This window comes from Oncorhynchus keta, chromosome 8 (assembly GCF_023373465.1).
Source record: "Oncorhynchus keta strain PuntledgeMale-10-30-2019 chromosome 8, Oket_V2, whole genome shotgun sequence".
In the NCBI taxonomy this organism is placed as follows: domain Eukaryota; kingdom Metazoa; phylum Chordata; class Actinopteri; order Salmoniformes; family Salmonidae; genus Oncorhynchus; species Oncorhynchus keta.
In genome coordinates, this window is record NC_068428.1 from 27224843 (window position 1) to 27252340 (window position 27498).

The following is a 27498-nucleotide window of genomic DNA, read 5'->3' on the forward strand; positions in this document are numbered from 1 at the left end:
CCCTAACCTCTAACCTCTAACCATAAACCAAATCTTTCCCAGGTTGTTGCTCTTAACTTCAGCGACCTAATCATGTATTCTCATTCAACTCACTTGGTAAAATAAGGGTTCAATAGATTGTAAGTAAAAGCATAAACCATACCACCCACCAACACTGTATTCCAGGCCACAGACCTCCACCCTGCTGATGTGAATGGGAAGGCGGACCCCTATGTTGTCATCAAACTGGGCAAGTCAGAGCTGAAGGATAAAGAGAACTATATCTCCAAACAGCTCAACCCTGTCTTTGGCAAGTGAGTGTGGATGGATACATTCGTTGCACATTGGTGCTGATTTAACAAGCCAACTCATATAGAACATTGCAGTCAAGTGTATTGAAGCATTTCTGTACTCTTGTAACTGGCATAGATGCAGCGGCAGCGCAATCTATAAAAGGTAGCCACTTCTTATTTCAAATGTCATCCCTACTCTCTCCATCTCTCCCTTTCTTGTCTATTCCCCCCCCCACTCCTATTCCTCCCTCCCTTCCTCCCCCTCCTTCCCTCCCTCCACTCCCTCCACCTCCTCTCTCAGGGCGTTTGACATGGAGGCTACGTTCCCCATGGAGTCCATGTTGACCGTGTCAGTGTATGACTGGGATCTGGTGGGCACTGATGACCTCATCGGGGAGACCAAGATCGACCTGGAGAACCGCTTCTACAGTAAACACAGAGCTACCTGTGGCATCGCTAACAACTACTCTGTGTGAGTTCCTGTCTGTCTATGTCATTCTGTTTTACTGTCCGTTGTCTGTCTGTCTGTCTGTGTTAGTTAGTTAGTTGGTTACTCTGTCTGTCTGTCTGTCTGTCTGTCTGTCTGTCTGTCTGTCTGTCTGTCTGTCTGTCTGTCTGTCTGTCTGTCTGTCTGTCTGTCTGTCTGTCTGTCTGTCTGTCTGTCTGTCTGTCTGTTAAGTTTATACCTCTGTCTGTCTGTTAAGTTTATACCTCTGTCTGTCTATCTGTTAGTTAGTTAGTTTGTTCCTTTGTCTGTCTGTTTCCCCCAAAAATGTTAAGAAACTAGAAAATAAAGTAAATATCGACAACAGTCTGGTGTTGTTGTTTGTTCCTGGTAGACATGGTTACAATGTGTGGCGTGACCCGATGAAGCCAAGTCAGATCCTGGCCAAGCTGTGTAAGGAGGGCAAGCTGGACGGCCCCCACTACGGTCCCGGGGGCAGGGTCAAGGTCGCCAACCGTGTCTTCATGGGTGCCACAGAGATCGAGGATGAAAATGGTATGTTTTTGACCTAAAGTATGATACATTTGTGCTGTTGAAAATATATTTATTAAGCTTTGCCTACATTTAGAGACCTGACATTTACTGTGCGTCTGTGTGTGTGCGCGTGTGCGTGTGCGTGTGTACAGGTCTGAAGAAGCAGACAGACGAGCACCTGGCCCTGACGGTGCTGAAGCACTGGGAGGAGATCCCCAGGGTGGGCTGTAAACTCATCCCAGAACACGTGGAGACAAGACCCCTACTCAACCCTGACCACCCTGGCATTGAGCAGGTCACATACACTCCTACTAATTATTAGTATAACGTTATTGTAAGTGTTCATCTGGAACTAAGAGTTTAATTCATTTTGATCACATTTGAGTTAATTGATAATATAGTGCCTTATGAGGGTAAAATAATTAATAATATTGGATAATGAAGCTGTTATGAGCTGTTATAACCTGTTATGACCTCTGTTTAACCCCACAGGGGCGGATTGAGATGTGGGTAGACATGTTCCCCATGGACATGCCAGCACCTGGACCCGCCATCGACATATCACCACGTAAACCAAAGAAGTATGTCATGTCTGGGGCCGGCGGAAGTGTCAGAGTTCAGTCAGTGTACACTCTTAGAAAAAAAGGTTCTCAAAAGGTTCTCCTATGGGGACAGCCGAATAACCCTTTTAGGTTCTAGATAGCACCTTTTTAGTGTAGGTACAGCATTGGAGTCTGGTGGGAGGAGCTATAGGAGGATGGGCTCATTGTAATGGCTGGAAGGGAATAAATGGAACAGTATCAAACACATCAAACAAATAGAAACCACATGTTTGACTCCTTTCCATTAAAACCATTCCAACAATTACAGTGAGCCCATCATCCTATAGCTCCTCCCACCAGCTACCTCTGAGGTACAGTATATGTTACACGTTACCAGATAGATCAAGGCACAACATAAACATTTCCTAAAGGTTTGATTGACGTTTTGCTTCTTATTTATGATCCTATATGAAGTGATGTATATATGAGTCTCAAAGCAGAAGGATGTAGTTTTCCTACTTATACCCCTTCCAGGTTTTCTGTGGTAGGTGTTGTATCTCATTAGAGTAGGTTGGTTATCTAGTGGTATTCTGTGGTAGGTGTTGTATCTCATTAGAGTAGGTTGGTTATCTAGTGGTTTTCTGTGGTAGGTGTTGTATCTCATGAGAGTAGGTTGGTTATCTAGTGGTTTTCTGTGGTAGGTGTTGTATCTCATGAGAGTAGGTTGGTTATCTAGTGGTTTTCTGTGGTAGGTGTTGTATCTCATGAGAGTAGGTTGGTTATCTAGTGGTTTTCTGTGGTAGGTGTTGTATCTCATTAGAGTAGGTTGGTTATCTAGTGGTTTTCTGTGGTAGGTGTTGTATCTCATGAGAGTAGGTTGGTTATCTAGTGGTTTTCTGTGGTAGGTGTTGTATCTCATTAGAGTAGGTTGGTTATCTAGTGGTATTCTGTGGTAGGTGTTGTATCTCATTAGAGTAGGTTGGTTATCTAGTGGTATTCTGTGGTAGGTGTTGTATCTCATTAGAGTAGGTTGGTTATCTAGTGGTTTTCTGTGGTAGGTGTTGTATCTCATTAGTGTAGGTTGGTTATCTAGTGGTTTTCTGTGGTAGGTGTTGTATTTCATTAGAGTAGGTTGGTTATCTAGTGGTATTCTGTCGTAAGTGTTGTATCTCATTAGAGTAGGTTGGTTATTTAGTGGTTTTCTGTGGTAGGTGTTGTATTTCATTAGAGTAGGTTGGTTATCTAGTGGTATTCTGTGGTAAGTGTTGTATCTCATTAGAGTAGGTTGGTTATTTAGTGGTTTTCTGTGGTAGGTGTTGTATTTCATTAGAGTAGGTTGGTTATCTAGTGGTATTCTGTGGTAGGTGTTGTATCTCATTAGAGTAGGTTGGTTATCTAGTGGTTTTCTGTGGTAGGTGTTGTATCTCATGAGAGTAGGTTGGTTATCTAGTGGTATTCTGTGGTAGGTGTTGTATCTCATTAGAGTAGGTTGGTTATCTAGTGGTTTTCTGTAGTAGGTGTTGTATCTCATTAGAGTAGGTTGGTTATCTAGTGGTATTCTGTGGTAGGTGTTGTATGTCATTAGAGTAGGTTGGTTATCTAGTGGTTTTCTGTAGTAGGTGTTGTATCTCATAAGAGTAGGTTGGTTATCTAGTGGTTTTCTGTGGTAGGTGTTGTATCTCATGAGAGTAGGTTGGTTATCTAGTGGTATTCTGTGGTAGGTGTTGTATCTCATTAGAGTAGGTTGGTTATCTAGTGGTTTTCTGTAGTAGGTGTTGTATCTCATTAGAGTAGGTTGGTTATCTAGTGGTATTCTGTGGTAAGTGTTGTATCTCATTAGAGTAGGTTGGTTATCTAGTGGTATTCTGTGGTAAGTGTTGTATCTCATAAGAGTAGGTTGGTTATCTAGTGGTATTCTGTGGTAAGTGTTGTATCTCATAAGAGTAGGTTGGTTATCTAGCACTAGACCTGGCCTGGTACATGTCTCACCATAGGAGTGTACAGCCACCTCCCAGGGCCAATTAAACACTAGACAACAACAGTCCAACTGTGTGTGTTCCTTCCTCCCCCTTCACCAGATATGAGCTCAGGGTGATTATATGGAATACAGACGAAGTAATACTGGAGGACGATGATTACTTCACTGGGGAAAAGTCCAGTGACATATTTGTCAGGGGGTAGGTACCACAGAGGCCTGCGGCGTTATGCCCCGATAGCCCAGTGGGTGTGACGAAGTGGCGTGCTCCCACGTTTTTTTGGCGTTAATCATTGTTATTTTGTTTTGTTTTGTTTGTTTCCACGTTTTCCGTGTGTTGCGTGTTTGTTTGTGTCTCTTGTTTGTCGTCCTCTCTCTCTCTCCTGTGTGTCGATGCTGTGCTGTTGTCCAGCTTTGAACTGCGTGTTATTATTTGGAACACTGATGACGTAGTTCTAGAGGACGATGCTTTCATGACAGGAGAAAAGATGTCTGACATTTATGTCAGGGGGTAAACACACGTTTAAATCGCATGGCTCGTACAAACCCCTCCCCCTTCCTTACCCGCCCCTCCCTTAGCCCTCCTATCAGCACGCAGTAAACCACAATGCCTTCACGCTTACAGACAGAGGAAGCCAATCAGGACCATACCACTTAAACAGCAAAGAGGTCAACGTGTCAACAAATGACACTAGGGCAAGCTCATCCAGTAATCATTGTTGAATTAACCAGGTTAATGGATTGAAAACTGTTTGCAATAAGTTCTGTGAATGACACACTTAGAAGATAAAAGAGTCTGTCAGTTCTCATGCACATTAAATTGGATATAAGCTAGGATAACTCAATAACAGTATTCCATTTTGACTTGCCATTAGTTTAACTGGTATGGTACTGCATTCCTACAACAGTTGTAGATTGTCTTGGGCGGGGGTTAAAACTACTCGGGATTCCAGTAGATTTCGGGATTCCAGTAGATTTCATGCATGGCAGCATTAGCAAAAAAGGCTTGCATGGGAAATGGAATGGATTCCATATTGTTTTTGCAATTGTATTGTCATTTGCTGGCACTTATTAATGATGATGTTGAGAATATATCAATACTAATGGACATTCAAAGTCGTAGAAACATTTTTGGCCGAGGCCTCTCCCCTCCTGCCTCTCAAATGTGCCACCTTCAGGTTTTCAATTCAGTCCAACAGAAAATGTGTTGAAATTCCAGTTGAAGATTTTAAAACTGACATCAATTTTCAAAGATACATTTTCAATTCATGAAATTGGAATTTTGTTTTCTTTTCTGAATTTAAATGGAATTGAACCCTCCTCACCAACCACTGGCCACTTGGCACTACTGCAGGGGATAAACTCAGTCTGCCACCCCACACTGTGCTGAGCCTGCATTGAGACTAGATTTGCATTGTAAGACACTTCTGTTAATGTTAATCTCGTATCTGCATCTTCCCTCCAATGAAGGAAAGCACTGTCATAAAAATGTATTTGACTCTTTTTGTAAAGCTTTGTGTGTGCATGGCATTTGTAATATGTGACCGTCCAACACCAAATCAGGCAATTTGTATTTAAATACACAGTGTGAACTCTATTCTTATTCAGTTGTTTTACAGTGGAAATACTTTTTATAGAATTCACCTAGGTGCAAACACTATGACCACTATTTCACAGCCATGTTTCAATTTTAATGAATTAATAATCTCATACATTTGTCATTACTGGCTGGTTTCTTATTGGAGGGTCCCACCATTCGTGTTTTGCTTTTCAAATACTATCATCCTTTTTGTGTATTCAATGGAACAGACTTGTAATGCATACAACACATACTGAGTCATACTATGAATAGCAATCTCAAATCACATTAACTGATGCAAAATGGTGATCTGATCTTCACTGTGTCTGCCTAACCTCCACAGACAACCTTCGCACAGAGCATGATAAGTGAAGCTTGTTAATATGCAAAAATAACCCAATAATAACACAGTCATTACAATTAATTTACTACATCATCAGGTCAACATGAGCCTCACCCCTAACCTCTGACCCCCCTGTGACCTTTGACCTTTAACCCAGCTGGCTGAAGGGTCAACAGGAGGACAAGCAGGACACAGACGTCCACTACCACTCTCTGACGGGCGAGGGGAATTTCAACTGGCGCTTCGTGTACCCCTTCGACTACCTGATGGCTGAGGAGAAGATCGTCATCTCCAAAAAGGAGTCCATGTTTTCCTGGGACGAGACCGAGTACAAGATCCCTGCACGCCTCACCCTGCAGGTCTGGGATGCTGACCACTTCTCCGCTGATGACTTCCTAGGTACTGTAGGCCTACACTGCTAGGGCTCTCTAGAACTCTACTCATTCTTCTTTTTAAAAAATAAGTCATTTTTCTCAAATGTTCTCCATTCACTCGGCCATATACAGTTCCTTTATATCATCCCTTAAGCTCTGTCATCTCCTCAGTTATCCTCTAATGTCATGTATTGTCTCTCCTGACAGGTGCGATAGAGCTGGACCTGAACAGGTTTCCCCGCGGGGCGAAGACAGCCAAGCAGTGTTCTATCAACATGGTCCAGAACCAGGCAGAGCTGCCCTGCATCTCCATCTTCAAACAGAAGAGAGTCAAGGGCTGGTGGCCATTCGTGGCCCGTGACGAGAATGACGAGATGGAACTCACGGTGAGTGAGTGAGTGAGTGAGTGAGTGAGTGAGTGAGTGAGTGAGTGAGTGAGTGAGTGAGTGAGTGAGTGAGTGAGTGAGTGAGTGAGTGAGTGAGTGAGTGAGTGAGACCCACACATACACACATTGGATCATTGGAATGATTGTGTCTTCCTCTCAGGGTAAAGTGGAGGCGGAGCTTCATCTCATGTCGGCAGAGGAGGCGGAGAAAAGTCCTGTTGGTCTTGGACGCAATGAGCCTGACCCTCTGGAGAAACCAAAGTAAGATCTTTATATTTACAGTATACACACACACTCACACTAAGACTATACCCACGTACACATTCAGACAAAACATACACAATCACAAATTCTATGTTAAAAGCAAAGGTGGGAAACAGAAAATAAGTCAGACATGGTCAACTTTCCTATAATCCTCCACTTCCTTCAGGGGTTCTAATCACACCATGCAAAAATAACACTGTGCAAGTGTTACAACCAACTGATTTCTCCCGGTCATTTATTTCTAAAACTCTATTCTGCATCCATCAGAAGCTGATAATGGTTTACATTTTAGTCAACACTTTTTTCTAGAGCGACTGGAGTGCATACTGTACACCTTTCATTCACATTGGTCCTCCATGGGAATCGAAATCACAACCCTGGCATTGCAAGCACTGTGCTCTACCAACTGAGCCACACTGGCTTATTCAGAGGTTATGTGATGCACACAATGACTTGAAATAATAATAAGAAACACAGTCTATTTTGACACCTGCACCTCATTGTAATGTGAACACACTTTCACGGCATCACACTGTTCTCTTCCTATCATCTCTTCACGTTTCCCTTCTTACTGTCTCTGTGTTGCCTCCCTCTCTCCCCTCCAACCTGCGTTGTCTTTCCTTCCATCTACATCCCCTCCTCTCCTCCTCCTCCCCTCCTTCTGAAGTCGCCCGGACACCAGTCTCATGTGGTTTGTGAACCCCCTGAAGTCCATCCGCTACTTCATCTGGCACAACTACCGCTGGCTGATCCTCAAGGCCCTGGGCCTGCTGCTGCTGCTACTCCTGTTGGGTCTATTCCTCTACTCCTTCCCTGGATACCTGGTCAAGAAGATGCTGGGGGCCTGAGGGGGCTGAGACCTACCAGGGCCACTGGTAGCCCCCTCTCTCTTCTCCTATCCTACCGTTTCCTCTCCTGCTCCTTCTTTTCTGTCACTTTCTCTTTGTCATTTACCCTCTCTCTGGTCCTCTCTCTGGTCCTCTCTCTGGTTCTCTCTCTGGTCCTCTCCTTTTTCTGTCTGGTCCTCTCTCTGGTCCTTTCTCTGGTCCTCTCTCTGGTCCTCTCTCTGGCCCTCTCTCTGGTCCTCTCTCTGGCCCTCTCTCTGGTACTCTCTCTGGTCCTCTCTCTGGCCCTCTCTCTGGTCCTCTCTCTGGCCCTCTCTCTGGTACTCTCTCTGGTCCTCTCTCTGGCCCTCTCTCTGTCCTCTCTCTGGTCCTCTCCTTTTTTCTGTCTGGTCCTCTCTCTGGTCCTCTCCTTTTTTCTGTCTGGTCCTCTCTCTGGTCCTCTCTCTGGTCCTCTCTCTGGTCCTCTCTCTGACCCTCTCTCTGGCCCTATCTCTGGCCCTCTCTGTCCTCTCTCTGGTCCTCTCTCTGGTCCTCTCTCTGGCCCTCTCTGTCCTCTCTCTGTCCTCTCTCTGGTCCTCTCTCTGGTCCTCTCTCTGGTCCTCTCTCTGGCCCTATCTCTGGCCCTCTCTGTCCTCTCTCTGGTCCTCTCCTTTTTTCTGTCTGGTCCTCTCTCTGGTCCTCTCCTTTTTTCTGTCTGGTCCTCTCTCTGGTCCTCTCTCTGGTCCTCTCTCTGTCCCTCTCTCTGGTACTCTCTCTGGCCCTCTCTCTGTCCCTCTCTCTGGCTCCTATCTCTGGCCCTATCTCTGGCCCTCTCTCTGGCCTCTCTCTGGTCCTCTCTCTGGCCCTCTCTCTCTCTCTGGCCCTATCTCTGGCCCTCTCTGTCCTCTCTCTGGTCCTCTCTCTGGCCCTCTCTCTGGCCCTATCTCTGGCCCTCTCTGTCCTCTCTCTGGTGCTCTCTCTGGCCCTCTCTGGCCCTATCTCTGGCCCTCTCTGTCCTCTCTCTGGTCCTCTCTCTGTCCCTCTCTCTGGTACTCTCTCTGGCCCTCTCTCTGGCCCTCTCTCTGTCCCTATCTCTGGCCCTCTCTGTCCTCTCTCTGTCCTCTCTCTGGTCCTCTCTCTGGTCCTCTCTCTGGTCCTCTCTCTGGCCCTATCTCTGGCCCTCTCTGTCCTCTCTCTGGTCCTCTCCTTTTTTCTGTCTGGTCCTCTCTCTGGTCCTCTCCTTTTTTCTGTCTGGTCCTCTCTCTGGTCCTCTCTCTGGTCCTCTCTCTGTCCCTCTCTCTGGTACTCTCTCTGGCCCTCTCTCTGTCCCTCTCTCTGGCCCTATCTCTGGCCCTCTCTGTCCTCTCTCTGGTCCTCTCTCTGGCCCTATCTCTGGCCCTCTCTGTCCTCTCTCTGGCCCTCTCTCTGGCCCTATCTCTGGCCCTCTCTGTCCTCTCTCTGGTCCTCTCTCTGGCCCTCTCTCTGGCCCTATCTCTGGCCCTCTCTGTCCTCTCTCTGGTGCTCTCTCTGGCCCTCTCTCTGGCCCTATCTCTGGCCCTCTCTGTCCTCTCTCTGGTCCTCTCTCTGTCCCTCTCTCTGGTACTCTCTCTGGCCCTCTCTCTGGCCCTCTCTCTGTCCCTATCTCTGGCCCTCTCTGTCCTCTCTCTGGTCCTCTCTCTGGCCCTCTCTCTGGTCCTCTCTCTGGTCCTCTCTCTGGTACTCTCTCTGGCCCTCTCTCTGGTCCTCTCTCTGGTCCTCTCTCTGGTCCTCTCTGTCCTCTCTCTGGTCCTCTCTCTGGCCCTCTCTGTCCTCTCTCTGGTCCTCTCTCTGGCCCTCTCTCTGGCCCTCTCTCTGGTCCTCTCTCTGGTCCTCTCTCTGGTCCTCTCTCTGGCCCTCTCTCTGGTCCTCTCTCTGGTCCTCTCTCTGGCCCTCTCTCTGGTCCTCTCTCTGGCCCTCTCTCTGGTCCTCTCTCTGGTCCTCTCTCTGGCCCTCTCTCTGGCCCTCTCTCTGGTCCTCTCTCTGGTCCTCTCTCTGGTCCTCTCTCTGGTACTCTCTCTGGCCCTCTCTCTGGCCCTCTCTCTGGTCCACTCTCTGGTCCTCTCTCTGGTCCTCTATCTGTCCCTCTCTCTGGTACTCTCTCTGGTCCTCTCTCTGGCCCGCTCTCTGGTCCTCTCTCTGGTCCTCTCTCTGGTCCTCTCTGGTCCCTCTCTCTGGTCCTCTCTGGTCCTCTCTCTGGTCCTCTCTCTGGCCCTCTCTCTGGTCCTCTCTCTGGTCCTCTCTCTGGTCCTCTCTCTGGTACTCTCTCTGGCCCTCTCTCTGGTACTCTCTCTGGCCCTCTCTCTGGTCCTATCTCTGGCCCTCTCTGTCCTCTCTCTGGCCCTCTCTCTGGCCCTCTCTCTGGTCCTCTCTCTGGTCCTCTCTCTGGTCCTCTCTCTGGTCCTCTCTCTGGTCCTCTCTCTGGTCCTCTCTCTGGTCCTCTCTCTGGTCCTCTCTCTGGTCCTCTCTCTGGTCCTCTCTCTGGTCCTCTCTCTGGCCCTCTCTCTGTCCTCTCTGGCCCTCTCTCTGGTCCTCTCTCTGGTACCTCTCTGGTCCCTCTCTCTGGTCCTCTGGTCCTCTCTGGTCCTCTCTCTGGTCCTCTCTCTGTCCTCTCTCTGGCCCTCTCTCTGGTCCTCTCTGGTCCTCTCTCTGGCCTCCTCTCTCTGTCCTCTCTCTGGTCTCTCTCTGGCCCTCTCTGGTCTCTCTCTGGTCCTCTCTCTGGTCCTGGTCCTCTCTCTGGTCCTCTCTCTGGTCCTCTCTGGTACTGGTCCTCTCTCTGGACCTCTCTCTGGTCTCTCTGGTACTCTGGTCCTCTCTCTGTCCCTCTCTCTGGTCTCTCTCTGGTCCTCTGGCCCTCTCTCTCTGGTCCTCTCTCTGGTCCTCTCTCTGGTCCTCTCTCTGGTCCTCTCTCTGTCCACTCTGTCTCTGGTCCTCTCTGGTCCTCTCTCTCTGGTCCTCTCTCTGGTCCTCTCTCTGGTCCTCTCTCTGGTCCTCTCTCTGGTCCTCTCTCTGGTCCTCTCTCTGGTCCTCTCTCTGGTCCTCTCTCCTCTGGTCCTCTCTCTGGTACTCTCTCTGGTCCTCTCTGGTCCTCTCTCTGGTCCACTCTCTGGTCTCTGGTCTCTCTGGTCCTCTCTCTGTCCTCTCTGGTCCTCTCTCTGGTACTCTCTCTGGTCCCTCTCTCTGGTCCTCTCTCTGGTCCTCTCTCTGGTCCTCTCTCTGGTCCTCTCTCTGGTCCTCCTCTGGTCTCTCTCTCTGGTCCTCTCTCTGGTCCTCTCTCTGGTCCTCTCTCTGTCCTCTCTCTGGTCCTCTCTCTGTCCCTCTCTCTGGTCCTCTCTCTGGTCCTCTCTCTGGTCCTCTCTCTGGTCCTCTCTCTGGTCCTCTCTCTGGTCCTCTCTCTGGCCCTCTCTCTGGTCCTCTCTCTGGTCCTCTCTCTGGTCCTCTCTCTGGTCCTCTCTCTGGCCCTCTCTCTGGTCCTCTCTCTGGTCTCTCTGGTCCTCTCTCTGGTCCTCTCTCTGGTCCTCTCTCTGGTCCTCTCTCTGGTCCTCTCTCTGGTCCTCTCTCTGGTCCTCTCTCTGGTCCTCTCTCTGGCCCTCTCTCTGGTCCTCTCTCTGGTCCTCTCTCTGGTCCTCTCTGTCCTCTCTCTGGTCCTCTCTCTGGTCCTCTCTCTGGTCCTCTCTCTGGTCCCTCTCTCTGGTCCTCTCTGTCCTCTCTCTGGTCCTCTCTCTCTGTACTCTGGTCCTCTCTCTGGTCTCTCTGGTCTCTCTGGTCCTCTCTGTGGTCTCTCTGGTCCTCTCTCTGTCCCTCTCTCTGGTACTCTCTCTGGTCCTCTCTCTGGTACCTCCTCTCTCTGGTCCTCTCTCTGGTCCTCTCTCTGGTCCTCTCTCTGGTCCTCTCTCTGTCCCTCTCTGGTACTCTCTGGTCCTCTCTCTGGTCCTCTCTCTGGTCCTCTCTCTGGTCTCTCTGGTCTCTCTCTGGTCCTCTCTCTGTCCTCTCTCTGGTACTCTCTCTGGTCCTCTCTGTCCTCTGGTCCTCTCTCTGGTCCTCTCTCTGGTACTCTCTCTGGTCCTCTCTCTGGTCCCTCTCTCTGGTACTCTCTCTGGCCCTCTCTCTGGTCCTCTCTCTGGTCCTCTCTCTGGTACTCTCTCTGGTCCTCTCTCTGGTCCTCTCTCTGGTCCTCTCTCTGGTACTCTCTCTGGTACTCTCTCTGGTCCTCTCTCTGGTCCTCTCTCTGGTCCTCTCTCTGGTCCTCTCTCTGGTCCTCTCTCTGTCCCTCTCTCTGGTCCTCTCTCTGGTCCTCTCTCTGGCCCTCTCTCTGGTCCTCTCTCTGTCCTCTCTCTGGTCCTCTCTCTGGTCCTCTCTGGTCCTCTCTCTGGTCCTCTCTCTGTCCCTCTCTCTGGTCCTCTCTCTGGCCCTCTCTGGTCCTCTCTCTGGCCCTCTCTCTGGCCCTCTCTCTGGTCCTCTCTCTGGTCCTCTCTGGTCCCTCTCTCTGGTACTCTCTCTGGCCCTCTCTCTGGTCCTCTCTCTGGTCCTCTCTCTGGTCCTCTCTCTGGTCCTCTCTGGTCCTCTCTCTGGTCCTCTCTCTGGTCCTCTCTCTCTCTGGTCCTCTCTCTCTGGTCCTCTCTCTGGTCCTCTCTCTGGTCCTCTCTGGTCCTCTCTCTGGTCCTCTCTCTGGTCCTCTCTCTGGTACTCTCTCTGGTCCTCTCTCTGTACTCTCTCTGGTCCTCTGGTCCTCTCTCTGGTCCTCTCTCTGGTCCTCTCTCTGGTCCTCTCTGGTCCTCTCTCTGGTCCCTCTCTCTGGTCCTCTCTCTCTCTGGTCCTCTCTCTGGTCCTCTCTCTGTCCCTCTCTCTGGTCCTCTCTCTGGTCCTCTCTCTGGTCCTCTCTCTGGTCCCTCTCTCTGGTCCTCTCTCTGGTCCTCTCTCTGGTACTCTCTCTGGTCCTCTCTCTGGTCTCTCTCTGGTCCTCTCTGGGTCCTCTCTCTGGTACTCTCTCTGGCCCTCTCTCTGGCCCTCTCTCTGGTCCTCTCTCTGGTCCTCTCTCTGGTCCTCTCTCTGGCCCTCTCTCTGGCCCTCTCTGGTCCTCTCTCTGGCCCTCTCTCTGGCCTCTCTCTGGTCCTCTCTCTGGTACTCTCTCTGGTCCTCTCTCTGGTACTCTCTCTGGTACTCTCTCTGGTCCTCTCTGGTCCTCTCTCTGGTCCTCTCTCTGGTACTCTCTCTGGTCCTCTCTCTGGTCCTCTCTCTGGTACTCTCTCTGGTACTCTCTCTGGTCCTCTCTCTGGTCCTCTCTCTGGTACTCTCTCTGGTACTCTCTCTGGTCCTCTCTCTGGTCCTCTCTCTGGTACTCTCTCTGGTACTCTCTCTGGCCCTCTCTCTCTGGTCCTCTCTCTGGTACTCTCTCTGGTCCTCTGGCTCTGGTCTCTCTGTCCCTCTCTCTGGTACTCTCTCTGGTCCTCTCTCTGGCCCTCTCTCTGGCCCTCTCTCTGGTCTGGTCCTCTCTCTGGTCCTCTCTCTGGTCCTCTCTCTGGTCCCTCTCTCTGGTCCCTCTCTCTGGTACTCTCTCTGGCTGGCCCTCTCTGGTCCTCTCTCTGGTCCTCTCTCTGGTCCTCTCTCTGGTCCTCTCTCTGTCCCTCTCTCTGGTCCTCTCTCTGGTCCTCTCTCTGGTCTCTCTGGCCCCTCTCTCTGGTCCTCTCTCTGGTCCTCTCTCTGGTCCTCTCTCTGGTCCTCTCTCTGGTCCTCTCTCTGGCCCTCTCTCTGGTCCCTCTCTCTGGTCCTCTCTCTGGCCCTCTCTCTGGTCCTCTCTCTGGTCCTCTCTCTGGTCCTCTCTCTGGTCCTCTCTCTGGCCCTCTCTCTGGTACTCTCTCTGGTCCTCTCTCTGGCCCTCTCTCTGGTCCTCTCTCTGGTCCTCTCTCTGGTCCTCTCTCTGGTCCTCTCTCTGGTCCTCTCTCTGGCCCTCTCTCTGGCCCTCTCTCTGGCCCTCTCTCTGGTCCTCTCTCTGGCCCTCTCTCTGGTCCTCTCTCTGGTCCTCTCTCTGGTCCTCTCTCTGGTCCTCTCTCTGGTCCTCTCTCTGGTCCTCTCTCTGTCCCTCTCTCTGGTACTCTCTCTGGCCTCTCTCTGGTCCTCTCTCTGGTCCTCTCTCTGGTCCTCTCTCTCTGGTCCTCTCTCTGGTCCTCTCTCTGGTCCTCTCTCTGGTCCTCTCTCTGGCCTCTCTCTGGTACTCTGGCCCTCTCTCTGGTCCTCTCTCTGGTCCTCTCTCTGGTCCTCTCTCTGGTCCTCTCTCTGGTCTCTCTCTGGTCCTCTCTCTGGTACTCTCTCTGGTCCTCTCTCTGGTCCTCTCTGGCCCTCTCTCTGGCCCTCTCTCTGGCCCTCTCTCTGGCCCTCTCTCTGGTCCTCTCTGGTCCTCTCTCTGGTCCTCTCTCTGGTACTCTCTCTGGTCCTCTCTCTGGTCCTCTCTCTGGCCCTCTCTCTCTGGTCCTCTCTCTGGTACTCTCTCTGGCCTCTCTCTCTGGTCCTCTCTCTGGTACTCTCTCTCTCTGGTCCTCTCTCTGGTCCTCTCTCTGGCCCTCTCTCTGGCCCTCTCTGGTACTCTCTCTGGCCCTCTCTCTGGTCTCTCTCTGTCCTCTCTCTCTGGTCTCTCTCTGGCCTCTCTGGTCCTCTCTGTCCTCTCTCTCTCTGGCCCTCTCTCTGGCCCTCTCTCTGGTCCTCTCTCTGGTCCTCTCTCTCTGGTCCTCTCTCTGGTCCTCTCTCTGGTACTCTCTCTGGTCTCTCTCTGGTACTCTCTCTGGTACCTCTCTCTGGTCCTCTCTCTGGTCCTCTCTCTGGTACTCTCTCTGGCCCTCTCTCTGGCCCTCTCTGGTCCTCTCTGGTCCTCTCTCTGGTCTCTCTCTCTGGTCCTCTCTCTGGTCCCTCCTCTGGTACTCTCTCTGGCCCTCTCTCTGGCCCTCTCTCTCTCTGTCTCTCTCTGGCTCTCTGGTACTCTCTGGTCCTCTGGTCCTCTCTGGCCCTCTCTCTGGCCCTCTCTCTGGTACTCTCTCTGGCCCTCTCTGGTCCTCTGGCCCTCTCTCTGGTCCCTCTCTCTGGCCCCTCTCTCTGGCCCTCTCTCTGGTCCTCTCTCTGGGCCCTCTCTCTGTACTGGCCCTCTCTCTGGTCCTCTCTCTCTCTCTCTGGCCCTCTGTCCCTCTGGTCCTCTCTCTGGTCCCTCTCTCTGGTCCTCTCTCTGGCCCTCCTCTGGTCCTCTGGTCCTCTCTCTGGTCCTGGCCCTCTCTCTGGCCCTCTCTCTGGTCCTCTCTCTGGTCCTCTCTCTGGCCCTCTCTCTGGTCTCTCTCTCTCTGGCCCTCTGGTCTCTCTCTGGTCCTCTCTCTGGTCCTCTCTCTGGTCCCTCTCTCTGGTACTCTCTCTGGTCCTCTCTCTGGTCTCTCTGGTCTCTGGTCCTCTCTCTGGTCCTCTCTCTGGTACTGGCCTCTCTCTCTGGTACTCTCTCTGGTCCTCTCTGGCTCTCTCTGGTCCTCTCTCTGGTCCTCTCTCTGGTCCTCTCTCTCTCTCTGGTCTCTGGTCCTCTCTCTGGTCCTCTCTCTGGTCCTCTCTCTGGTCCTCTCTCTGGCCCTCTCTCTGGTCTCTCTGGTACTCTCTCTGGCCTCTCTCTCTCTGGCCCTCTCTCTGGTCCTCTCTCTCTGGTCCTCTCTCTGGCCCTCTCTCTGGCCCTCTCTGGTCCTCTCTCTGGCCCTCTCTCTGGCCTCTCTCTGGTCCTCTCTCTGGTCCTCTCTCTGGTACTCTCTCTGGCCCTCTCTCTGGTACCTCTCTGGTCCTCTCTCTGGTCCTCTCTCTGGTCCTCTCTCTGGTCCTCTCTGGTCCTCTCTCTGGTCCTCTCTGGCCCTCTCTCTGTCCTCTCTCTGGCCCTCTCTCTGGTCCTCTCTCTGGTCCTCTCTCTGGTCCTCTCTCTCTCTGGCCCTCTCTCTGGTCCTCTCTCTGGCCCTCTCTCTGGTCCTCTCTCTGGTCTCTCTCTGGTCCTCTCTCTGGCCCTCTCTCTGGCCCTCCTCTCTGGTCCTCTCTCTGGCCTCTCTCTGGCCTCTCTCTGGTCCTCTCTCTGGCCCTCTCTCTCTGGCCCTCTCTCTGGTCTCTCTCTGGCCCTCTCTCTCTGGTCCCTCTCTCTGGTCCTCTCTCTGGCCCTCTCTCTGGTACTCTCTCTGGCCCTCTCTCTGGTACTCTCTGGCCCTCTCTCTCTGGCCCTCTCTCTGGCCCTCTCTCTCTCTGGTCCTCTCTCTGGCCCTCCTGGTCTCTGGTCTCTCTCTCTGGCCTCTCTCTCTGGTACTCTCTCTGGCCTCTCTCTGGTCCTCTCTGGCCCTCTCTCTGGTCCTCCTCTGACAGCACTCTCTCTGGTCTCTCTCTCTGGCCCTCTCTCTGGTACTCTCTGGCCTCTGGCCTCTCTCTGGCCCTCTCTCTGGCCCTCTCTCTGGTACTCTCTCTGGCCCTCTCTCTGGTCCTCTCTCTGGCCCTGTCTCTCTGGCCCTCTCTCTGGCCCTCTGGCTCTCTGGTCCCTCTCTGGCCCTCTCTCTGGTCCTCTCTCTGGTCCCTCTCTCTGGTCTCTCTCTCTGGTACCTCTCTCTGGTCCTCTCTCTGGCCCTCTCTCTGGTACTCTCTCTGGCCCTCTGGTCTCTGGCTCCTCTCTCTGGCCCTCTCTCTGGCCTCTCTCTGGTCCTCTCTCTGGCCCTCTCTCTGGTACTCTCTCTGGTCCTCTCTGGCCCTCTCTCTGGCCCTCTCTCTGGTACTCTCTCTGGTCCCTCTCTCTGGTCCTCTCTCTGGTCCTCTCTCTGGTACTCTCTCTGGCCCTCTCTGGTCCTGGCCTCTCTCTGTATCTGGTCCTCTCTCTGGCCCTCTCTCTGGCCCTCTCTCTGGTCCTCTCTCTGTCCCTCTCTCTGGCCCTCTCTCTGGCCCTCTCTCTGGTCCTCTCTCTGTCCCTCTCTCTGGCCCTCTCTCTGGCCCTCTCTCTGGTCCTCTCCAGTTCTCTCCTCTGTTCCTCCTTTTAACTGATCTCATATGTGTCTATCCCTTTCCTCCCATCTCCTGCGGTATCTGTCACTCAATGGATGTTATCACATCTTCTTCTCCCCTTTCTACCTCCTTCCTTTTCTTTAACCTCTTTCTTCTATCCCTCCACCCCTTTCATCTCTTGTCCTCTTTCTTTTCAGGTCCTATTTTCCACATCTCAGGTCTGTCTCTCAATCTTTGTATTTTCTCAGATAGACAAAGATTGTGTCTGGTACCTAGTCCTCTTTTCTTTGTTTCCTGCTTCTCCCTGTCTTAGTCTCCTTTCCTGTGATGTCTCTTGTCTCTCAACCTGTCAATGTCTTGTGTCAATCACGAGTCTGCCATTGTGCATTACACCGTCATTACACTGGAGACGTATTATATGCAGCGCAAAACTTTTCCCTATAAATGTACAGCATTATACTGGCACCTGAGTTGCTAGCAGTCTAAACCACTCCAAGGTGAAATTCACCAACAGAGTGGAGCAGAGACCAGGCTTTGTGGAATATCTAGCCCCGACTACATCGATTCAAGATCAATACTTTAAAAAAAAAACTAATAATGAAATGCCTACCTGGTACCTATGTTCATCTTTTGTAGTTACGTACAGTTATTTGTTGAAATCCATACTTTTTCAATAAATGTTAATCAAATACAAACACCAACTTTTTGGCCGTTTCTGTTTCTCAGATGCCAATTGAATCTCCGATGATGTAGACCTAGGTCTCCAAACACTCATTGTACAATCAAATCACACAATCTACAGATGGTGTCTCGACCAATCAAATCACACAATCTACAGATGGTGTGTTGACCAATCAAATCACACAATCTACTGATGGTGTGTTGACCAATCAAATCACACAATCTACAGATGGTGTGTTGACCAATCAAATCACACAATCTACAAATGGTGTGTTGACCAATCAAATCACACAATCTACAGATGGTAGGTTGACTAATCAAATCACACAATCTACAGATGGTGTGTTGACCGATCAAATCACACAATCTACAGATGGTAGGTTGACCAATCAAATCACACAATCTACAGATGGTGTGTTGACCAATCAAATCACACAATCTACAGATGGTGTGTTGACCAATCAAATCACACAATCTACAGATGGTAGGTTGACCAATCAAATCACACAATCTACAGATGGTGTGTTGACCAATCAAATCACACAATCTACAGATGGTGTTACGGTTTTCATCCGTCGAAGGAGAGTCGGACCAAAATGCAGCGTGGTTAGTTCGATACATCTTTAATGAAGAAAAAAACACGAACAAAACAAAAACAACAAACGGAACGTGAAATCCTATACAGCCTATCTGGTGACAACTAACACAGAGACAGGAACAATCACCCACGAAATACTCAAAGAATATTGCTGCCTAAATATGGTTCCCAATCAGAGACAACGAAAATCACCTGACTCTGATTGAGAACCGCCTCAGGCAGCCATAGACTATGCTAGACACCCCACAAAACCCCAAGACAAAAACGCACCACAATAACCCATGTTACACCCTGGCCTGACCAAATAAATGAAGACAAACATAATATATTTCTACCAGGGCGTGACAGATGGTAATTTTCCTTACTGTAAAACATGTTGCAGCATACAGCATCCCTGCTGTAAATTGGATGCTGTAATGTTTTACAGTAAGGAAAATAGTACTGTGAAATATATAACTGCATCGATGCTGTACAGCAAAATTACAGTATTAAGCTGCAACTCTGGTGCCAGGATAATGCTGTAAATTTACAGTGAAATTCTCCCTGAAATCTGAATTTAACTACAAATCAACAATAAGGGCTGTCATTATATGGGCAGCAGGTAGCCTATCGCTTAAGAGCGTTGGGCCAGTAACCAAATAGGTGAAAAATTGATCGATGTGCCCTTGAGCAAGTCACTTAAACCTAATTGTTCCTGTAAGTCACTATGTGAGTGTCTGGAAAATGTCAAACAATCATCATCCCATTTTATGTCTTCATTGTCTGAGGAATATATCTGTGCTTAGCTGACTGTGCAATGGTCTTTTGGTTAATACAAATAATGTAGTTATTTCATAAACAGGGTTGTTTGCGTAGTAGTGTACGGAGAAATGTGTTCCCTTGGAAATAGTCATACATCATATATGGCTCACTAACACTGGCCCTCCTCTTTTCTCATTTCATCCTCCACCTCTGGCCCCCTTATCACCGTTTCCTCACCCCACCCACTATCTTCCCTTTAACCTACTCACCCCTCTGTCCCCCACCTCTACCTCCCCCACAACTGCCCTCCATCAACCCAATGTCCTTCTCCACTCCCTTCCCTATACCTTCTACCCCGCTATCCCCCCACCCATCCCCTCTAACCCCCCCCAGTCGGCCAGACACCACCTTCCTGTGGTTCCTGAGCCCCCTGAAGGCCATCCGCTACCTGGTGTGTAACCGCTACAAGTGGCTCATCATCAAGATGATTGTGGCCCTGCTGCTGCTCATGATGCTGGGGCTCTTCCTCTACAGCATGCCTGGCTACCTGGTCAAGAAGCTGCTGGGGGCCTGAGGGGGATGAATGAGTGGATACATGCCGAGACAAGATGATTGCAGCCCCCTCCCTCAACATCCCAGCCTTGCCCCCACCCCACCACCCATCTAACCTGGGCAGTGCTGCTTAACACACATTCTACTCAAAGTCGTTCTATCTATCCCTTGGACCTTTTATCTATCGCTTTAACTACTAAAAACCAAGAACGTCCATATATCTTCTACTCTATAGTAGCACAGTGGGCCTAACCACTCCTGCGATGACCACTGACTAACCAATCAAACTCCTCGCCCCTGATCTGATCATCAATGATGTGGCATACCCTGATGTAACATTTGAGACATTGTTTATTTATTTATCTATTTATTTGTGACTTAAATGATTTGGAAGGACATGGTTAGTGGTCAGTTGATCGGTACTGTTGGTCTTGCATGGACATACATTTCTCAAGTGATGTTGTAATTTTTCCCATTACTTCTATTATACGGCTGTTTTTAAATGGGAATCATGGGGTTGGTTGGTCTGATCACTTGAACTGGACAACAAATGGATTGTTTCCAACAGTTAAAGTTCCTCTTGCAGCTTTTGTACACATCTTAAATAATGATGAGGAGATTGAACAACAGATGTCTATTTTCTTAGGACCTAGTTTAACAAGATTTAAAGAGGAACAAAGAATACAATAATAACTTTTGAATATTTATCAATTACCGAGCTAAGCATGCTATCGTTTGGTTTAATTTGTGTCCTCAAACACCAACATTTTATGGAACAATGCTTGTTTCTTCAGCCCTTCCTTTAATGACCTGGAATGCTCTTATAGATTGTTACTGTTATCCAGCAAATGCACAGTAGGTTTAGAGACAAATATGCATGCAACTGTATTCTAACATCTCAGAGTGATTCAGTTTACATGGTCATCTGACAAGGCATGACTTTCTATTGTAGCTTTACAGTCAGTTACTAAACCTTTTATTTATGTCTGGATCTAGACCATTTTTTTTTACAATGTAGAGATTCCTAAGTGGTTATGTGCATCTTATAGCACATGAGACGTACAGAAATAGGAAGGTGGGGATTGGCCTCTTGACCTCTACCCTATCAGCCTATCAGATTACTTGGCTTGCCCTATCAGTTTCTTTTGTCAGTTTAATTACTATGCATACTATCTTCCTCTAATTACTTGTTTTTGATTGACTTTTGATTACTATTGATATTGTTCTGCAATGTTGAGGGAGATAGCACGTAAGCATTGCACTGCATCTTTTATACCTGCTGTAAACTGTGTAGATGATGAATACAATTTGATTTGAGATGACTTAGTTTGCAGTGGGCAGTTCCTCATGGTTTCCCTTGCTTGACCTACCTGTAGTTATGAGGCAGGTTAGCATTTTTCATCATGAATCTTGTTCTGGAGGCAGCTCTGCAGAGTGGTCACTAGCTGGCACAGCCACGAAGTCATAACATCTTATTTTAAAATTACCCCTAGCTTTAACCACACAGATAACCCTAACCCTAGCCTTAAATTAAGACCAACAAGTGAAATTCTTTCCAGAAATGTTTACAATTGCCACTTTTGACTTTGCAGCTAGCTCAGGTCTGCCTCAAGGACAAAACTCATCCCAATAAACGTCAGCCTGCAGTTTTGACATCATTTGTGTTGCAGTCATTTTAGTGATCCCGTGTTCACAAAATTCAAACCGACAAAAAAATATATTTTAATGTTTGCACTAACTCTCATCTGTTTGTATGATAAAGTGTATTTATATATTTCTGTTGAAAAGTGTGCAATCTTAATTTGTCTGTTTTAACAAGGACTTTAAATAAATTGAATGAATTGAAAAACAATTTTGGGAAATGTTAGGTTTATATACGTTTACAGTATCTAATAAATGTCGCTGTGTTCTTGATGTGTGTGGCAGAGGTTGCATGAGTATTTAGACGACTCTTTGAGGGTATTGTGTGCATATTTTTGTTGTGTGTGTAAAACATCTCCATCTCTCCCTGTAGTCGTCCCAACACCAGTCTGTCGTGGATTCTGAGCCCGGTGCGTGTAGTGTGTATCCTAGTCTGGAGGCAGTACAAGCTGCACTGTGCTCTGCTGCTGGGGGCCATCCTGGGACTTCTGTTCCTGGGCCTGCTCTTCTTCTCCCTGCCTTCTGCCCTCAGCTACAAGATCTTCAACGTCGCTGGCTGAACACACACTTATCAACCACACACATGCAAACGCAACTTTCTCTCCATGTGGCTGATCCCTGAATGTATTTGCATCTTAAATTGTTTGTATTGTACTGAACAAGTTCTAATGCGTTACATTTTATTCAATATTGTTGGTAACATTCTACTTTACTACTAGTTAACTCCCATTATGCACTTTATATTTTACATTGTGTTAAACATCAACTCCCATACTGTAAGTTGACAAAGTGATTTATTTTCCTCATCAAATATTTAAGCATTTCCACTACACTCTGTTCGTGTGTGCTCTTCTCTTCCTCATTGGTCAGCTCATTCACTCAGGAGCCAATGGCATCACCTGGGTGGGCAGAATATCCAGCTCAGAATTCATCGGAAGAATGGAGATTGTCAGTAAATGTCTCTAAATTAGCACAAACATTCTGGACATTAACCCTCTAGATGCTCTTACACACACACACTCACCCTGGAGGTGCTGTATTGGTGCAGCATCCGTAGCTCTGGATTCTGTTTTAAACTCTGTGTCTGTCGTTAAACCGCGATCAGAACAATGCTGGGAACAGACCGATAAAAAAACAAATCAGTGCTCAATCAATTACCGCTCTTTATATCAACAGTTTTATAACTCAATTAGAGGCCGGATTGAATCTACAATACATTAGCAACAGCCTTCTAATATTGAGTTTCACCCCCTTTTGCCCTCAGAACAGCCTCAATTCGTCGAGGCATGGACTCTACAAGGTTTAAAGCATTCGACAGGGATGGTGGCCCATGTTGACTCCAACAAGTTGGCTGGATGTCCTTTGGGTGGTGGACCATTCTTGACGGGAAACTGTTATGCGTGAAAAACACAGCAGCGTTACAGTTCTTGACACTGAAACCGGTGCGTCTGGCACCTACATTACTACCATACCCCGTTCAAAGGCACTTAAATATTTTGTCTTGCCCATTCACCCTCTGAATGGCACACATACACAATGTCTAAATTGTCTCAAAGCTTAAAAATCAATAAGGGATCATAGCTTTCACCAGGATTCACCTGGTCAGTCACAATCATCACTCCATTGCGAGAAATATGTTTGTTTGTATGTTTGTATGACCTGTGAGGCATCTGTTTCTCAAACTAGACACTCTAATGTACTGGTCCTCTTGCTCAGTTGTGCACTGGGGCCTCCCACTCTTTCTATTCTGGTTAGAGACAGTTTGCGCTGTTCTGTGGAGTAGTACAGTGTTGTATAAGATCTTCAGTTTCTTGGCCATTTCTTGCTGTTTTATTGCTTCCTTAATAAGGACAACCGTTTTCAGCTGTGATAACATAATTGCAAACGGTTTTTCTAATGATCAATTAGCCTTTTAAAATGATAAACTTTGATTAGCTAACACAATGTGCCATTGGAACATAGGAGTGATGGTTGTTGATAACGGGCCTCTGTACACCTAAGTAGATATTCCATTAAAAATCTGCCATTTCCAGCTATAATAGTCATTTACAACATTAACAATGTCTACACTGTATTTCTGATAAATTTGATAACAGAATCAGTGTAATGAACACACCCCAGCTCAACCCTTTAAGTGGATATTGATTGGACTTGAGATGGGTCTTTGGACTCCAGTGGTGTTACACAGACACTAGGGGGCTCTAGAGAGTCAGTCATGATGACATACAGCATCTCTCTCACACACACACACACACACACACACACACACACACACACACACACACACACACACACACACACACACACACACACACACACACACACACACACACACACACACACGCACACACGCACACTAGACTGCTCCACTCATTGTGACAGACACACCACAGCACCATAGGAATCAACATCATGCTGCACTTTCTGAGTCTAGGGACCAGTAATAAGAGCATTAAGTGTTTAGTCTGGGCCAAGGTGAGGTGCTGTCTGATCTGAACAAACATCTGCATGGTGTCCCTAATTAATTCTAGGCTTGTATTACTCACAGCAGTAGTACATTATAAAGTGGTGTCTTTCCCTCAATGGTGTAAACAGATATTAGTCAAGGACTGTGTTTCTTGAGTTTCAGTGATATGTATATTATTTCATACGGTTGGTTCGAAAGGATACCAAGGCTACCAATTGCCCTTTAGTAGACCATTAGTCAGTTTAAATCAGATATTTCATATAGGTGACACAGTCCCACAGGCCATGCATGATATGGTATTGTGGTATTGATCATGTTGCTGTTGTACAGTTTATGTGACAGGTAACACGCCAAAATGAACTGATGAAGTGCACACAGTCCATTTCCTTTTATTGATGGAATGTCTTAAAAGGACTGATTGGTCTATACTGCTTTTTAACTACAATTGATTACAGACAACAACACTGCCCTGCAATCATTTAGCCTATTGATTGGCTGGTTATTGATCTGTGCCATGGCATTTAAATAGCATTTATCAATAACAACTTTCTGATGGCCTGTCGAATTTCTAGAATGATTTCACAATCACAGCCTCAACAGACTGACAGTAGAATGACAGCTAGTCAATTTATTATACATCACTGTCAGTCACTGTATGGCAGGCCTGGGCAATTCCAGTCCTCGGGGGAATGATTGGTGTCACACTTTTGTCCCAGCCCCAGCTAACACACCTGACTCCAATAATCAACTAATCATGATCTTCAGTTAATTAAAAATGCAATTAGTTTAAATCAGGTGTGTTTTCTAGGGATGGGGGAAAGTGTGACACCAATCAGGCCCCCAAGGACTGGAATTGCCCAGGCCTGCTGTATGGAGTAGTCTCTTGTAATTCACACTAGGTGAAGTCAAAGGGCTTGTCTTAAAATATATCCAATTCCCTACATAGTGAGGGTACCAGTGGGGTTACCAGTGCCAGAGATTTTATGATATGGTGTCATTCTGTAAAATATGGACCGTTATTAATCTATTCAACACCCACACACTTAGGTTTATAGCAGGGGTGGGCAACTCCAGTCCGCGAGGGCCTGATTGGTGTGACACTTTTTCTCCATCACTAGCAAACACAGCTGATTAATCAAATTACATTCTAAACTGAAGATCATGATTAGGTGACTATTGGAGTCAGGTGTGTTAGCTGGGACTGGGGAAAAACTGTGACACCAATCAGGCCCTCATAGGACTGGAATTGCCCACCCCTGGTTTATAGCTATGAGGATATCTTAATGTATTATTGTCCTTTAAAGTGTCCTATGTCACATAATACACTTTCCACTTACATTTTTGGACCGGAGGTTTGACACAGCCTTGAACCAAACCCTTGCTAATGTTTTATTGTGTCTTCGTCGTTGTGTTGTGTAGGAAATGGCACTAGTTGTTCACCAATTAGCATCCTCAGGCCTGTTCTGGCGCCCGACCACAGATGGTCCCATGACACAGAGAGACTCTAGACATAGTCTGGAGGCGACGGAGCGTAAACCGAGAACAAAGGACAGTGTCATGATGGTCCTGTGAGGATCCAAATAGGTCAGATCAGGTTTGCAATGAATAACTTCAACCAGACCCCTCTCACCCGCAGAGGGGGGAGGGGGAGGGAACTGGTGGGGATTATCAATTCTCGTCCTATCGTAAATCAGAGGAGAGAACATTCAGCTCTCCCTCTCAAATGTTCACCAGATGAATGTGCCTTTGTTTCACAGACTTTTCCCGCTAAAACTCTAACATTCTAAAGCGAATACTGGAACAATATTTTAACATAGAAGCGATCTATAGAACACTATTGTCATATTGTGTGTTATTTTGTGATGTCATTAAAAATGTTATAAAGTAAATACTGGAACTTGTAAAGTATACCCACTACATGTACGAAGCTTCCATCCGATGCGTGTGTATGAAATATGAAAAAGTATGAAAGTGTTGTTCAGAGGGATATGAGTTTAGGAACCATAAAATATAATTGTTTTACATAAACTTTGCACAGTGACAAGTCACGCCCCTGAGTAAGGTAAGAGAGCGTGCCAGCCTGACAGAACTGCCCTTTTGAACAAACTGTATAAAATGATGGGTTAAGAATGAACATATCAGACCAGAGAGATGTAGAGCTGCAGCTGACGTTTAAAGTGGTTTGAACTCTGAATCTCAACTAGGGGTAGAGATGATAAACTCACCTCACTGGTACACTTGATTAGCTGTCCTAAGTAAAGTATCTAGAAAAGTGAATTGAAGGGGGACCATTCTACTATGCTCAAACCACCGCAGTACGCTACTCTCATCACCCCACTGGGAACCATCGACACGGCTGGCCAGCCTGTCTTCAAAGAGGCATCTTCCAGAGCGAATGGAAGGAGAATAAACGTTGTAGTTCTGTTCAGGACTATTCGACAAGTCCCCAGATACCAGACAACTATAGAAAAGGACAACAGTAGAAGACTTGTCGGAACCATTTTGGAAAATCAGAGCCTTACAAGCATGCCGCAAAAAGACCCAACCCCATTTCCAAGGCGGCTTGGTTCTGAGAGAGATACACGGTGAACCAAGGCATTTTCACTTAAGTACATTCATGATGTCTTACTCCAAGCGGGCAGCGATTCATGTGAAAAGTGTAAGTGAGAGTAGTTTCTAAATGTACCAACGTCTCTGTCCCCCTCTCTCTCTCTCACCCTCACCATGTCTTTTGTAACAAGCAGCCATATTGTTGTCAATCCAATAGGGACCTGTTTCTAATGTATTAAGTGTGTATGTTTATCCTGTGTTACAATTTAATTAGCTAGTAAATAAATAATTAAACCAATTTGTGCAATAAGTAAGGCTCTGGTCTTTGCAGATGAAAGGGGGTTACAACTGTTCAGAATGATGATATGATACAAGGTTATGATTAATAAGTTGACTGTTAATAGATGTGATAGGTAAAGACCTTTAGAGTTTAATTTGGGAAATGGTAACTTTTTAATGAACTGCTCTCGTGGTGCCCCAGATCCTAATGAGTTAATTGTTACATGACTAATTTGATCGGGTAACAATTAAACGTAGTTTGTTTATTAGATAAATAACAGTCTTCAGATTCATGTTAAAAGTCAAGTCATGACAACAGTGTCACGCAACATCAAAGGAGGCGTGTGCGAGTGTATGTGAATATGTGTGTGACCCAACAAAGGCATGTGATGTCCAAATCGTCCATCATACTTAATTATCCGTTTTGATCTGTATCAACTGAATCAAATTGACACTCCACTTCAACAAGCTGAAAGCTTTTACAGTAGAGACATTCATGTTTATGACTTGCTTCTTCATAAGTGACAAAAAATTGTGAGACAGACCTCCTAAACTCCGTCATCATCATGTTACAGTAATCACAGACTGAGAGGCTGACTCACATGTCAGAGCCCCAGAAGAGAGCACTGAGGCTGGGAGTCCAGCGGCTGATGAGATAGAGAGCCAGACAGGAAGTAGTGGAGCATGTAAATTCCATTTATGCAACTTTCTTTATGTAAATGTCATTTCAGCACCGATTACACTATTGTAAATTAGTGTTCTTAGCGTAATCATCAGTGAATCTCTGAATAGAGCAAGTCACGCCACACAGCATGAGGCCTGCTATTAGTGATGACATTAATCTTCGCCCATACATACAGTCCTTAATTGAAAGTTCTTAAAATACACAAACTGTGTTTTGGGCTTCATGTAATCCTCAGGACCAACTCTTCCATCTTACCCCACGTCATTCATTCCCTGAATTGTTCACCTCAGTAATGGATGTCCGTCACCTTGATTCACCAAACCACCTTTCATTGTACTTCATACATGGGGGAGATTACATCATTGTTTTTTCGCTCTCAAATTCTATGCTGTTCAATCAAATCAATAAATAAAATGTATTTATAAAGCCCTTTTTCCATCAGCAGATGTCACAAAGTCCTTATACACTTCATATGGGAAAAGCTACACCGAGTGGAAGGATTTAAAGCAAGTGACCCATACAGAATATCAATGCTTGTTTTTATTTTATTTTACAAACACAGGTTGCTATTGAGGGTGTACTGCATGCAGAGCCTCAAGACTGCTGTGCCCAATGTTGTCTGTTTCTCTGTCTCTGACTCACTCAGTGGGAAAGACGTTCACATTGCCATGATAAATGGATGTTGAGTCCTGTGGCATCTCACTTCTATCACCTGAGGAATATTGCCAGAGAGATTTATGACACTGAG

At 47.6% G+C, this 27498-nt stretch overlaps 1 protein-coding gene across 9 annotated transcripts in view; it reads left to right on the plus strand.

Moving 5' to 3' along the window:
- Positions 1-26037, plus strand: part of LOC118386621 (otoferlin-like) — a 154229-nt gene extending 128192 nt beyond the window's left edge. For 4 of the 9 annotated variants that reach the window (XM_052523928.1, XM_052523932.1, XM_052523935.1 and 1 more), the window contains 10 exons: positions 166-293; positions 574-744; positions 1112-1272; positions 1404-1546; positions 1744-1832; positions 4181-4279; positions 5848-6089; positions 6272-6450; positions 6611-6711; positions 21143-26037. In XM_052523928.1, the coding sequence (XP_052379888.1) occupies positions 166-293; positions 574-744; positions 1112-1272; positions 1404-1546; positions 1744-1832; positions 4181-4279; positions 5848-6089; positions 6272-6450; positions 6611-6711; positions 21143-21329 (1500 nt within the window). In that variant the 3' untranslated portion in view covers positions 21330-26037. Of the gene's footprint in view, positions 1-165; positions 294-573; positions 745-1111; positions 1273-1403; positions 1547-1743; positions 1833-3871; positions 3971-4180; positions 4280-5847; positions 6090-6271; positions 6451-6610; positions 6712-7381; positions 7590-18969; positions 20975-21142 lie in introns of those variants that run through there. The other 5 variants (XM_052523931.1, XM_052523936.1, XM_052523929.1 and 2 more) reach the window with 4 other exon arrangements.
- The last annotated feature ends 1461 nt before the right edge of the window (positions 26038-27498 follow it).